The sequence below is a fragment of the Girardinichthys multiradiatus genome, chromosome 15, assembly GCF_021462225.1.
Source record: "Girardinichthys multiradiatus isolate DD_20200921_A chromosome 15, DD_fGirMul_XY1, whole genome shotgun sequence".
Taxonomy (NCBI): domain Eukaryota; kingdom Metazoa; phylum Chordata; class Actinopteri; order Cyprinodontiformes; family Goodeidae; genus Girardinichthys; species Girardinichthys multiradiatus.
The window spans coordinates 25409200-25423879 of NC_061808.1; the positions used below are offsets into that span (position 1 = coordinate 25409200).

Consider the following 14680-nt stretch of genomic DNA (forward strand, 5'->3'; position numbering starts at 1 on the left):
TTATGAAGCAGAAAAACTTATTGTGTAACTTTTGTCCTCTAAAACTTTATTGGAATATGTTACAAGCCACATTATCAATAGGTTATATCAAAACAGAGGAAAAATGCTAATTTTAGCCTAGCTTTTGAGTAAACTGCCTCTCAGTCTGGCAATCCGATTGATAACTTTAGGTTTTGCAGTAGGAAAGCACTTGCTTGACTGCATTTCTTCCAGTGTAAAGTTTAGAGCAGATGGGATTATAGTGGCTGTTTTTTTTAGGAGTTTGGCTTGGCTCCTTAGTTTCAATATAATTAACTTTTAAAGCTTGATTACACCGAGACACTTTGGACAATTTTATGCTCCCAATTTTGTGGGAACAGTTTGGGGATCTCCCCTTCCTGTTCCAACCGGACTGTGCACCAGTGCACAGCGCATGTCCATAAAAACCTACACAGACTCTTGACCTCAACTCGAGAAAAAACCCGTGTCATGAATTAAGGGGGAGACTGCGAGTCAAGCCTTCTCACAGCTTCCAGTCTCTTTGAGGCAAGTTTTAAGAAGTCTCCAAGAAATCTCTCATTCTGACATTTAAGAAAAAGAAATAATGTTGGTAATCCTAACCCTCCTAAAACAGGAAACGTTTTTCATGTCAGGCAGTATGGAAAACAAGTTTGTCTATTTACATTCAGTGTACGTAACTATCTGGTTTTCACTGTTCATGGTACTAATTTGAATTAGGTATCAGACTGGGACTCAGACTGTATTGTCATTCTTAAATGGCGTGAACCTCTATTGAGTGCAAACAATCCCAAGTTAAAAATGTCTGGAATAGTCAACAACCAAATGGCTGTTAGTATGACCTACAGGGATATTTGGTGCTGCTGTAAATGTCAGTGGGTCAATTGTCCACCTCCCCCCACCAGCTTACTGTCAGGCTATGGTGAGGGGAAACTCGATCATTAGGTTTCTCAGCAGATATTTCTGTGGGCTTGGAGCCCAGCTTACAGTAAGGCCATGCAGCTGCAGACAGCCGAGGGGAAGTATTAGGGCAGGTGGGCCAGGGGTGTTTTTGGGGCTGTAGCATGCAGGAGGACTCAATGGTCCAGGAGCCAGTGAAGCCCTGGCAGTTTGCGGTTTAAGGCGAGGACGGTCAAATAAGCGATGAAGACTGAAGAGGCAGCACTGGTAAAACACCAGGTTCATAAGCAGTTACAGGTAGGGTGTTTGACATGCTACATTACTTCTGATTCAAAACTGCATGTTGGCATGGAAGCTATACATAGCTTTGTGTGCAACAGGTGCTTAGTGCCAGCAGTTCCAGACACTCGTAAGACAAAATGGTGATGGTACGGGTAAGATCAAACTACAGCAAGCAAAAATCCGACTGTCGTTTTTGCATTTGCATTTGCTTCTGACTTCAAAGCTAGTTATTTAAAAAAAGTTAAACTTTATGTTTGGAAAAACTGTTGCAATACATCTTGACATTTCATGATTTATGGTTTCTTATTCTCATGTTTCATGATACAGTTCAGGTTTGTGCCCTGAGCAAAAGCAATGCAGATATTTGTGTACCTTTGCTGTATATAAACATTCAGAAGGTGAGCTACTAAAAATAGCATTCCTGATTTTAGTGGGTCACCCAGTCCTTGCTTCGGGGGTGGAAATGCAAAGCTTTGTCCTTATTAAATAAGGAAGGAGGAATTGTGTTGTGGACATGGGCATGCCAAGAGCTGCTAATTTGGGGAAAGCATTTTATTGAAGTGTGTTGCAAACATTGGGAAAGCTCCAAGACGATAGTCTGGCTGGATGGGAGCTGAATGAGGTCTAGACAAGTGTTCACATAGGGAGCAAGTCCAGAATCGTCTCATATGTCTCCTCGATGCAAGTCAGCAGTCAGACAAGTTTTGGGTTTTGTGATGATTTAGAAGAAAACAAAATCCCAAATTGTTAATTAAATACAGCGCTGGCCACATTTATTGGCACAAAATGATGTAATCAGACAGACAAAAATATAAAGTTATGTGCAAATTCTGGTATTTTAAAGAACAAAATAAAATTAGTTACTATCCACTTCTGATTGGCATGTCTGGTAAAGATTTATAAAAGACATTTGAACAAATTCAGCTTTTATTTCAGCAGCTTAATCTCATACAGAAAATCCATACGTTAATTTAGTGACATTTATTTAGTGGGCAAAAATATCCTGCGTTAAAAAAGTAATTGTTTTCAACAAAACCAGCAGTGGCACACTTACTGGTAGCCCTAATGATTCCCATTAAACATGTATATACTTTGTTGATTAGAGTTTCTAGGAACTTCTAATAAGTCATATGCTGTCTCCCACACCCTCCCATATCTGCCCTGCTTCAGCTCTGTGTCTTGTCTTTCTTTTTGGAGCCTCTTTTTGCATATCTTCCAAATTCTGAGTTATGGATTTGGTCAGCTGGTCTCTCAATGCAATTGATCGAATTTTCTCGACAAGAAGACAGGGTGAAGGGGAACCCTTTTGCCCAGACGGGCCATTTTTCTCTGGATACACGATGAACTCCTGGCAGAAGTGGAGGATTGTGTGTTTGTCAATAATGTCAGTCGAGGATGTGGAAGATATGTACACAATTGGATGTTTGATAACAGGATTTCTGCTTTTTGGAGTCGGTGGTTACCTGGCATATCGAGAAATTCGGAAAACGTCAGCAGCTGTTGTGGCCATTGTAAAGCTGCCTGGCATGTATGATGGGATCTTCAGGGCGATCAGCACTCAGACTGAGATGTTACGTGAGCTGAATTGCAGACTGGATGTGATCCTTACACAGAATCGCAGGCAGGTTGCGATTCCTGGACTCAGGGGTGAAATGGGATAAATTTTAGAGAAGTTGTTCGCTCGGATCTGGCGGAAAGAACCTGGAATTTGGCTGTTTGGATTTGCCTTTGAGAAGCACCAGCGAAACTCTCAAGGCTGACGGAAAACTAAGAGTCTGTCTAACCCAAAACAATTGTTGTTATCTGAATCTGGCTCCCCTGCACAGCCTTGATGGGTATCTTCAACTTCTCCAGAAAGTTATGTAAACATGACGCTCTGCTCCCTCCCTTCCCTGAGGACATCTGTGGACCTGCTCAGAACTTTGTGGCCAGTAGATGAACATCATTAAGGACAATGGCCTCTGTGACAGTGCTTCACAGACTTACTTTGCACACACTCACATGCTCAAAATAAACATATGCACCCCTTCACACTGCCTTCACCGGATCCCCTGCATGATGTTGTTTCGTATATATGTTGCTTTAAATCTTTACTTATGTTTGTGTTGCTTACCCCTGCTGAGGTTTTTTTGTACTACTTCAGACTGTATTCTGCTTAGAATAGAGTCTGAAATATGATTTTTTCCCTTCCTATTTTTCTTTACCTAAATGTGTGATTTCATTACTTTTCATAGACTGTCAGATTTCTCAGAAGGATTATCAGCAAAAGCCAAATTTTATTAGTATTTGAAAATTTGACTAAAGCTATTTTTACACCAATGACCAGAGAATTTTTTTATTTCTTAGAAGGACTGTATTACAACTATTTCATACAAGTGAAAGCCAAACATTATTAGTATTTAAAAAGTTTGGACTAAAAATATTTTATACCAGTGACCCAGCTTATTTGAATGATGGGACCACAACTGCCTCATACCAGCAACCTCAAGGATTAATATTATCATTTTTCTTCTAGCACCGGATTAATTCCTGACCACAGAGGACTTAATGAGCTAATTACCTCTATTAGACAGATTGGATTAAAACCTGCTCTTACCAGTAAACTCCCAAGGATTATTAATGTCAATTGATTTGTTTTTCTGTGTTTGATGTTCTGTATCATTGTAATGTTTTTCCTCATGTACAGCACTTTATGTGCCTTGTTGCTGAAAAGCGCTATATAAATAAACTTGAATTGACTTGACATTACTTTCTGCTTCCCTGGGGGGTAAATATGATGTGACACAGAGGGCCTTTTTTTTTAGCCTCTGGCCCCCTGGCTAAACGAGGACTCATAGTTATTTTGCCACCACACAAACAGTGAGCATGATGGTGAAGGATGGTAAAAAACCTCTGAGGCTCAGTGTTAGAGAACTGCTGCAAAGAGGGTCATCTTTTGGTCATCAAGTCTCCACAACAACCATTAGAGGCTATATGTACACACCAACTGCTTGTGTCTTTTCTGTCTTGCCAACACAAACCCTACTGTAGCTTTAACTGGAACCGTGCACTTTGGTCAGATAAGACTAAGATTGAGCTTTAAGACAACAAACACTCCAGGTGGCTTTTGCATGAAATAAAGGGAGAATATAGTGAGAAGCATCTCGTTCCCACTATCACATATAGTGGAGGATCTGTGCACTGTGAACATTGTTAGAGTGCATGACATTGTTGACTCTTTAAAAAAACACCAGAATATAAAAAAAAAAAAAAAAACATCTGGTGGCTTCTGTCAGAACATATCTCAGTCCCCAAATCTAAATTCTGTAGTAAACCCGTGGGCTAAGCTGAAGACAAGAGAAATCCCGGGAGTCTGGATGATCTAGGGAGATTTTTCACAGAGGAATAGTGAAAGATCCATCTCTCTATATAGTTCAAGGTTGTTAAAAGTTATAGAAAACTCACTGGTGTCCTGTTTGCCAAAGGGGGGTTGTACAGCATGTTAACAGTAAGGGTGTAAAAAATTGTGGCACAGCTGATTTTGCTGGACAATTATTTCATTAAACACAAACAATCACCTGTTGTCAGTTTATAAAGAGAATGTTGTTGTTTGTTTGCAACAAATTCAAACTAAACTATTGTTTTTTAAATAGTTTTGTTTTACTGAGATTATGCTGCTGCAATTAAAGATGAGCTTATCTGGAGGCTTTTTGCATCTTTAGGGGAGCCGAGAATGTGGCCAGCACTTAATAATTTAAGGTATTTCTTTGCTCCAGATCTGTCAAAATACACTTGTTCCCTTAACCATCAAACACAATGACTCTGGCAGTCACCGAACTTTTTATTAAACAGAGCAGAACTTTGGAGTTTGTGATCAATATGCATTTAATTTCACGTTTAATTTGATTTGGGCTCCCTATGTATTACTTTCCCACTCACATTGATCCAGGATTAAATTGGTCATAGTAGAAATAGACTAGAAGGAAAATAACTCCTGATTGATATGTGTCTGTGCACTCACGTACCCTCACACAGACATAGGGAGCATCTGTCTTGCTTGGCACTGAGCTGCTGTGGATGGCGTTGATTTAGACTTCTCTTGTTCCTTCCTTCGCTTCTCTTCACCCAGCGCCTCCTCCTCCTTTGTTCCATCTCTTTGTCTTGATGCAATGCTGCCACTCATGGTCACATTTTGCAAAAATAAAACTCCTCTCACAGATGCTTCAGAGCCAAAGTCGGCAGCGAGTTTTGGCTTTCAGCGACGTGCACTGCACTTTGCCAGAGGAGCTGAAACTGTCCTGACTTACCACCATCCCTCAATGTCTGAAAGTAGACTTTTTGGACGGGCTTTTAGGCAGTGAATTTTAAACAGGGAAAGCATTACTTAAGATGATGTGTCAGACTTTAAGCCCTGCAATTTCATAACGGTTTTACAGTGCAGCCCAATTTTTTGATGAGAAACTGCAAAGTAACTGCTAATCCTCTTGAACACATGACAGTAGCTGCTGCTCAAACAGTTTGGTGTAAAGCGGTTTAATGGCTGGACCTGTGGTATCCTCATGTGGCCAGGCTGCAAAGTGCAGCTCCTGATCTTGAAATGTGGAAGACTTGTAGGTGACCATATGACTCACTTCTCTTGCATAAATGTATTTTTAAAGCAGGAAGTGGAATATTAATCTTTTTCTTGTATAAACATACAGTTTATCTGTTCTCTTTTATACTGTATGTTAGATAAGCACAGCTCTAACAGCATGAGTGCAGTAGGTTGCTGGATCAGAATGTAATGTTCAGGATGTGAAAAGCAGGAGGGAGCTCATGTTCAACTTGAGGACTCTGGCAAGTGCCAGATTGTACAAAAAAACTTCCTCTAGGTTTAATAAAGAATACTTGCAGTACTACAGTTTCCTTAATTTAGAGGACCATGTATACGTGTATGTATATATATATATATATATATTGCAAAAAAACAGCACTTGGTTTCAGAATAAAAAACTGGTCATTGTTTGGGTTTAAACTTACAATGTAAACAGTTACTCAGCTCTGTACCATAAAATCATAAAACCAACGCTCTACAGCTGAAAAAGTAGAAAATAAGCAACTTTTGATAAGAAAATGTCATAGTAAGTGGAGAATAAATCTACAAAGTAACCTGAGGATTACCTACTGATGGCTCTCAACATTTTCAGGCCAAGACCCAGAAGAAAAAGTTTCCCGACCCCCTGTCTCAAAAAGATGTTATCAGTCAGTCAGTCAGTCATTTTCTACCGCTTATTCCATAGTGGGTCGCGGGGAAGCTGGTGCCTATCTCCAGCAGTCTATGGGCGAGAGGCAGGGTACACCCCGGACAGGTCGCCAGTCCATCACAGGTGCTGAGGTCCCTTTGTCATAGTTTGTTTGGCTGGTTAAAGTTATTTATGTCTCTAGTTAAAACTAATCTATCCTAAATTATTTACACTCAGTCAATCAGAACTGTTTCAGCAGAAGCTTTTCCTCTGACAGCCTGGTGTCACACATTGCAGGGATTATCATCCTGTAGCATGGATTTAGACTTTTTATTGATAGTATTCTATACAGAGTGTTTTATGGTAATGTAACAGGACTTACCAATTGCTTACCTAAGGGGTCTTGATTATATTTCATTTTTCTATGTTTGTATTGATATGGATTCATCTGAATTACAACTAGCAGATGTCATTACCGTTTAAATAGCTAACATGCTGTTAGTATAGAATTGTCCATAAAAAAACTTGAATTGTGGTATTGTTATATACCATAAGTACAACAATCAGAATATTGTGGCCGAGTTCTGATGTCTAGTTTTTGTGAAGCTTTAAGCTGTCAATACAAATATTACCCAATTTCAATTTCTCGCTAAGAGATAATTTCCGAGGATATAAGAACATCATTAAAAATATCTTGCTTAGCATCCCTGCCATAAGCAGTCATTAATTATTTATATTAGAAGCAGAAGAGATATCATGACATGTCTCTGTAAAAAATAAAGTTTTCTTTTGTACTTCTTCTGATATTTTAAACATCTCATTGATATTGAAAATAGCAAACTTTGAGTCTTTTCTCAGTAGCAGCATCCAGACTGCAGAGTGTTGTTGTCACCATGAACTATTTGTGCTTTAGTATAGTTTGTTCCCTGATCAGAAAAATATGTGATTTTTTTAGGTTCTGACCAACCGGTCACATGTCAGGGCCGATCAAGCTGAAAATCGACCCCAGCTAATTTCTTGGTGCATCTAAGGCCTAATTCATACCTCCTAGTTTGCTAGACCCTCTGCTTGACCATGGAGGCTGTGTGACAGATTTTGTCATCCTTACCTGCGTAATGTGGTCCGCTTGGACTTTCTTCAGGTCTGTGTACAGCCCAGATTTTTCCAACTGGCTGTGCTCACCTACATTAGTAATACAGGTCCTTCTCAAAATGTTAGCATATTGTGATAAAGTTCATTATTTTCCATAATGTCATGATGAAAATTTAACATTCATATATTTTAGATTCATTGCACACTAACTGAAATATTTCAGGTCTTTTATTGTCTTAATATGGATGATTTTGGCATACAGCTCATGAAAACCCAAAATTCCTATCTCACAAAATTAACATATCATTAAAAGGGTCTCTAAACGAGCTATGAACCTAATCATCTGAATCAACGAGTTAACTCTAAACACCTGCAAAAGATTCCTGTGGCCTTTAAAACTCCCAGCCTGGTTCATCACTCAAAATCCCAATCATGGGTAAGACTGCCGACCTGACTGCTGTCCAGAAGGCCACTATTGACACCCTCAAGCAAGAGGGTAAGACACAGAAAGAAATTTCTGAACAAATAGGCTGTTCCCAGAGTGCTGTATCAAGGCACCTCAGTGGGAAGTCTGTGGGAAGGAAAAAGTGTGGCAGAAAACGCTGCACAACGAGAAGAGGTGACCGGACCCTGAGGAAGATTGTGGAGAAGGGCCGATTCCAGACCTTGGGGGACCTGCGGAAGCAGTGGACTGAGTCTGGAGTAGAAACATCCAGAGCCACCGTGCACAGGCGTGTGCAGGAAATGGGCTACAGGTGCCGCATTCCCCAGGTCAAGCCACTTTTGAACCAGAAACTGCGGCAGAAGCGCCTGACCTGGGCTACAGAGAAGCAGCAGTGGACTGTTGCTCAGTGGTCCAAAGTACTTTTTTCGGATAAAAGCAAATTCTGCATGTCATTCGGAAATCAAGGTGCCAGAGTCTGGAGGAAGACTGGGGAGAAGGAAATGCCAAAATGCCAGAAGTCCAGTGTCAAGTACCCACAGTCAGTGATGATCTGGGGTGCCGTGTCAGCTGCTGGTGTTGGTCCACTGTGTTTTATCAAGGGCAGGGTCAATGCAGCTAGTTATCAGGAGATTTTGGAGCACTTCATGCTTCCATCTGCTGAAAAGCTTTATGGAGATGAAGATTTTATTTTTCAGCACGACCTGGCACCTGCTCACAGTGCCAAAACCACTGGTAAATGGTTTACTGACCATGGTATCACTGTGCTCAATTGGCCTGCCAACTCTCCTGACCTGAACCCCATAGAGAATCTGTGGGATATTGTGAAGAGAACGTTGAGAGACTCAAGACCCAACACTCTGGATGAGCTAAAGGCCGCTATCGAAGCATCCTGGGCCTCCATAAGACCTCAGCAGTACCACAGGCTGATTGCCTCCATGCCACGCCGCATTGAAGCAGTCATTTCTGCAAAAGGATTCCCGACCAAGTATTGAGTGCATAACTGTACATGATTATTTGAAGGTTGACGTTTTTTGTATAAAAAAACACTTTTCTTTTATTGGTCGGATGAAATATACTAATTTTGTGAGATGGGAATTTTGGGTTTTCATGAGCTGTATGCCACAATCATCCGTATTAAGACAATAAAAGACCTGAAATATTTCAGTTAGTGTGCAATGAATCTAAAATATATGAATGTTAAATTTTCATCATGACATTATGGAAAATAATGAACTTTATCACAATATGCTAATATTTTGAGAAGGACGTGTATATCTGTCCAAAGGATGATGCCAAACACACAGCAGATAAATAAAACAATTAGAGCACAAACGGAAAAAGGAAAATAAAAACAATAAAAACAAAGCTTGTATTTTAAGGAAAACACTAAGGAAAGATCGGCAGATTTTATTTTATTTTTATTTGATCTCTCAGAAACCACAAGGACAAAAAACGCTTTGGTTTGATTTCTCTTCTCTTCTCTTCTCTTCTCTTCTCTTCTCTTCTCTTCTCTTCTCTTCTCTTCTCTTCTCTTCTCTTCTCTTCTCTTCTCTTCTCTTATTTTGTGTAGACATTGTATAAACCAGTACATTATGACACTTTAGTGGAGCTGGCTGTGGTTCAATTGAACTAAAATTAGTATGAAAAGGGGTGCATTTTTGTCAGAGCGGTATTTATTTATTTTTCCAACCATGAGAGTCAAATATGACATAAAAGATACAGATTTGAATTCGTTAGTCTATGTGCGTGTAACTCTTTTGTGATAGTGAGAAAGAGGATTTGAAGCAGGGGAGAGGGGAGCCAGTTTTCTGTAGGGGCATAGAACCGGCTGACAGGACTCAGATTAATGAACTCTGCTGTGTAATTAATCTTTGGGCAGCTGTCTGTTTATCTGTCTCTAAGTTGACAAGAAGATAAGTGCAGGACGGGCAGTTTGATCCCCACCTCTCTATTCCAACTTTCTTCCTCCTCTCCCACTTTTTGATCTAAAACTTTATCTCACAGTAACACACATGGAAACTCTTTCAAGAAAGATAAGCTCACCGACTCATTGGGATCATGTATGTGCTCATACTGTCACAGCAGATTTATTTTTCCTATTATTTCTAATCATTTCTGTGGGCTACACAGCCTGAATGATTGTGCTCAGACAACCAGATCAAAGACCTTTATCCAAGCCTTACTGCAATGATGAACTAAAGAAGGATTTGGTTCAACTCTGCGTTTGTATTTTGTTTTGCCTTCTCTACTAATCCATTTTGCTGGAAATCACTGGTGATTCCATCCCCTGCCCTCTGTGTGACTTATGCATCCGAGCCCAGTAGCTAAGGCACTGCCCGACTGAGGTCAGAGGAGACTAGGTCACACTCTTCTAAACAGCCAGCGCATAGCAGAAATCATGTATCTAGTGGAAACATGGTAAGCTTCCTGCAGCATGATGCACACATGAAGTATTCTGTAACCAAATTATCTAAATATTAAATGATTATTGTAAGAAATCTTTTAAATCTTTTCAAACGTAAATTGAAGATGATGGATGGATGGATGGATGGACGGATGGATGGATGGATGGATGGATGGATGGAAAAGATTTAATGCACAATAAATATGTTTTAGATAATGATGATGAAAGAGCCCTAGCTGGTAACTTTAGACCTTTTAATGAATTACTTTAATAAATTAATAACTAATGTCAAAAACATAAGTTTATAATATCACACATACAACATTGACCTTCTCAGGTCCGAGCAACTTGTGAATGTCCCAAAAATTCTGCAGAGTTAATCTGAATCATAGGATTCAATCCTATCCAATTTAGGGTGCAGCTACCTCATACAGAGATATTTACACTAAATCACCACCAGATTCCCATGGGATTCCCATTGACCAGTTAGCCCTTTTTCTGCTTCTGGTTTTTTCATGGTCTGACCCACCACCTCTTTTTTTTTTTATGCTAACAGACTGACCAGAGTTACATTTTTGTGCTGCTTCCTTCTCTGCATTCTGATGTGGTCTGTAGAAATGTAATAAACGAATGGTATAATAAATGCTGGGTATAGTTGCCTTGCAAGCATAATTCAGACCCATTGAATTGTTTCACATTTTGTCATGTTACAACAGCAAACTTTATTGTATTTCAACTGATTTTATGTGATAGACCAACACAAAGGTGCCTAACTGTGTATTGAAAAAAAGTGATACATGGATTTCTAACTTTTCTTTTTAATAAAAATCTGAAAAGTGTGGCATGTTCTTGTAATCAGCTCTCTTAAGTCGATACTTTGAAAAACCACTTTTTACTGCAGTTACAGCTGCAAGTCATTTGTGGATTTCTACCAGCTTTGTTCATTCAGAAGCATATTCTTTTTTTTGCAACAAAGCTCAAGCTCAATAACATTGATGGAGATTAATTTTCAAATCGTGCCAGAGATTTTGCATTGAGTTTCAATCTGAACTTTGACTTGTCCATTCTAACATGTGAATAAGCTTTAATGTAAACTATTCCATTGTAGCTTGACCTTTTTTTGTGTTATTGTCCTGCTAGAAAGTGAACTTTGGCCCTAGCCTCTAACAGGTTGACCTCCAGGACTGCTCTGTATTTAACTTGACCCATCTTCCCATTATCTCTGACCAGCTTCCCCGTTCCTTCTGAAGAGATCCCTCCCCCCAGCATGATGCTGCCACTACCATGTTTCAGGTGTGGATCTAGCTGTTCCTCCCAAAGGTTCCATGGACTGCTTGGCCATGTCTTGGTAGATTTGGTGTTGTTCCCAATCTTTTCATTTTCAGATGATGAACTGAACATTTCTAAATGACATGTCAAAAATGTCTGGTATTGTTTTATATCCTAACCCAACTAAAAATCTTCTCCACACCTGAAATCCCAATACAAGACATTGTAGTATGTAGTTCTGGGTTCTATAGTTGTAAATACTTTTGTAAGTCACAGTAGAGGTTTTTTAAGAACTGCTTGTATTTATTGTTTATCATTACTGCCCCCTTTAACATACATGCAAGATGCCTGTAGCATGCGCATATATGTCAATCACTAAATTAATTTGAGTTGAGTACCCCTTCTTTCATGTTATTATATTAAAATAACATAATGTTGGGTGCAGTCATAATGACTGATCTGACGAATGACTATGAGGATGTGAATCAACAGTAAAGTTGATGATGAAGCGCCACCTGAGGTGACTTCTTTAAAGAAAGAGTAGATAAAGTTGTAACATTTACGGCAGACACAAGGGGTCACCGCTGTTTTAGCTACAAGACAGTTCAAGAGGCTGATTTTCCTTTAAACAAACCCTCTTAATAACTTTATATTTTATGTTTTTAAGTTTATGATTTTTATGCAGCTTTGTAGACTACTGTTTTAAACCTATCTGTTAGAATTAGCAGTGTTCAGTGTACAGACTCTGCATCGCAGGATGAAGTGATGGTTATTAACTGTTGTTACTAACTGCTAGTAGGAAAGCCTGAGGAAAAGCTCAAGGCCTGTTAATCATGAAAATGTGGCTAAATCCTCTTTGGTGTGTTGGCTAATAACGTGTTAAGAAATCTGACGTTATAAGTCTGTCTTCAAATATTACCAGGTGAACCTGATTATCAGGCTGCAGTGTGATCCAAAGCTCCTGTTTGACTGGGCTTTGAGGTCAGGATTAGGGCTTTTTATTAATAATGTTGATGTAAGATATGAGCCTCAGGGGACCAGAACCCGCGTTTCTTTTGTCAGTGAAATTTACTCCTCACTTTTTTGTTTCTTTTTGTAGATGTAAATGCTTGGTTTTGGTGATGTTAAAAAAATGAGACATTGATAAAAAATTTCAAAACTTTCCTCACATATTGTGACATTATCCTATACATGTCAAATGAACAAATGTGTTACAAATTTAAAACAAATATGTGCAATGACCCAATTGCATAGGCATCTGTCTATTTAAACTAATACTTAGAGCACCTATTGATTTTATTACAGCAGGTCTTCCTTGCTTGGAGTCTGTCACATCTCGATATGGCAATATTTACCACTCTACCTTGCAAAAATAAGTCTATCACACTGTGGGGACATTTTTTTCCCCAGCCTGCTTCAGGTGACCCCAAAGATTTTCTGTCTGATTTAGATCTGGGCTCTGGCAAGGAGATTTGCTTGGACCAAAACAAAATGCAACAAGGTTATTACAGCTTTTTACTTTTATATTTCTTACTCTACGGTGAATGACATTTTTTTAAATCTCAAAAACCTGGGATTTTATGTGGGTGTAGAATCATCGTAACTGTTAAATCTGGTCAAACAATTGCAAAAGAAATACTGAGTGAGACCAGAAGAGGGCAGCAAAACACAAAACATCGTCTAGCTCTTTACCAAATCAGCAATCGTTCGTATTATTTTAAGCTTTTTAAAAAAGATTCTTGATTTAAATTTGGCAAACTTCTCTGGTTTGTGTGACATATAATATTTTATAATCGAAATATCAAACTTTCTTTCATTTTTACGTGAATAGATAAGATAAAAACTGGAAATCACAGGAAAACTGGGCTTATTTGGTCTAATTAATCAGCTTTAATTATTATTTTATAGCTCAAACATTTGTTTATTGAGTACCCAGCACAAACTATAAAGCTCATCTTATTGTACCCTGAAAAAAAAGTTTCACAACAAAAAATACAAAATGATTCCATTTTTACTGGTGTTTAGATTCAAAACAATATACATGTTCTAGCTAAAATAAATAAAAATTAAACTCTGATTTCAATCATTTTCATTTTATCTTGATTTTGTTCCGACTTTGTAAAACAAAACCTTTTTTTTCTATTAAACTATTGAAATTTGGAGAAATTATTTGAAATTAGGAACTTCTGTAGCACCTGATGAAACAGCCTGGTTCAAAGTGGGGGTTTTGGAGTTATTTTTGCTAAAATTGCAGTCTTTCTTTTGAATTACAATAAAACAATTTTGCACTTGTGTTTTGATTAAATTTATTTTCAGTTTTCATTCAGCAAGGCTTTCTCGTGGAAGGATATTTTCAAGTTGTTTGATTTGGTGTTTTAAGGAGTCTGCTACCAGCTCTGGTCTTGTAAAAGTTAGACCATCTGTGATTATAAGAGCATGCAGCCCGTTACATGGTGGGAATTTGTTCAGTGGAAACAGGTATTTACCCATCCAGCCATCCATTTTTTTATATGCCTACCCGAACTTAGGTTCTAAAAGCCCAGAGTGGATAACCAGATATGACTTTCCTCAGTCCATTCTGGGGAAATTCCAGCCTTTCTGGGTCAGACCCATTTTTTTCTTGTGTCCTTCTTGTTGGACATGTTCAATAACCAACTGAATGAGAGATCCAGGTGGCATTCCAATTTTATTCCTATTTCTCCAGCAACTCAATTTAGAACTCACTCTGGATAATGGAGCTCCAAGCTTAATCCTTATGGCTGGCTTTGTTCACCATATGAGGGAAGCTCATGTCTGATGACCATAGGTGTGTATTAGAACATACATGGATCAAGAAACGTATAGGTTTGCCCTTCATTACGAATCCTTCTTCGTCCCTCAGCCTAAATCTGGATGTCCTAGAAATGCAGCAATCTGAGATTTTAGTCCGATTTCCATTCTCTGGTTTTTGTAACACTTCCACCTGCTGATACTGATTTCCTCTGATCCCAATTTCTCTTCAGAAAAACAAAACAACTGACATAAAAAGATCATTCAAAATATGTTTTTTCTAGCCATCGTGCTATCATTATATATATTTAAATTTTATAT

The 14680-nt window shown here is 38.7% G+C and overlaps 1 protein-coding gene across 3 annotated transcripts in view; it reads left to right on the forward strand.

The window, feature by feature from the left end:
* The window catches only part of pak5 (p21 protein (Cdc42/Rac)-activated kinase 5), a 124647-nt gene that overhangs the window by 76229 nt on the left and 33738 nt on the right, over window positions 1-14680 (forward strand). Inside the window, exon 1 of one of the 3 annotated variants that reach the window (XM_047388235.1) lies at window positions 1001-1194. The exons of the other annotated variants lie outside the window; for them this stretch is intronic. Coding sequence (XP_047244191.1) covers window positions 1141-1194 — 54 coding nt within the window. The 5' untranslated portion in view covers window positions 1001-1140. Of the gene's footprint in view, window positions 1-1000; window positions 1195-14680 lie in introns of those variants that run through there. 3 annotated transcript variants of the gene reach the window in all.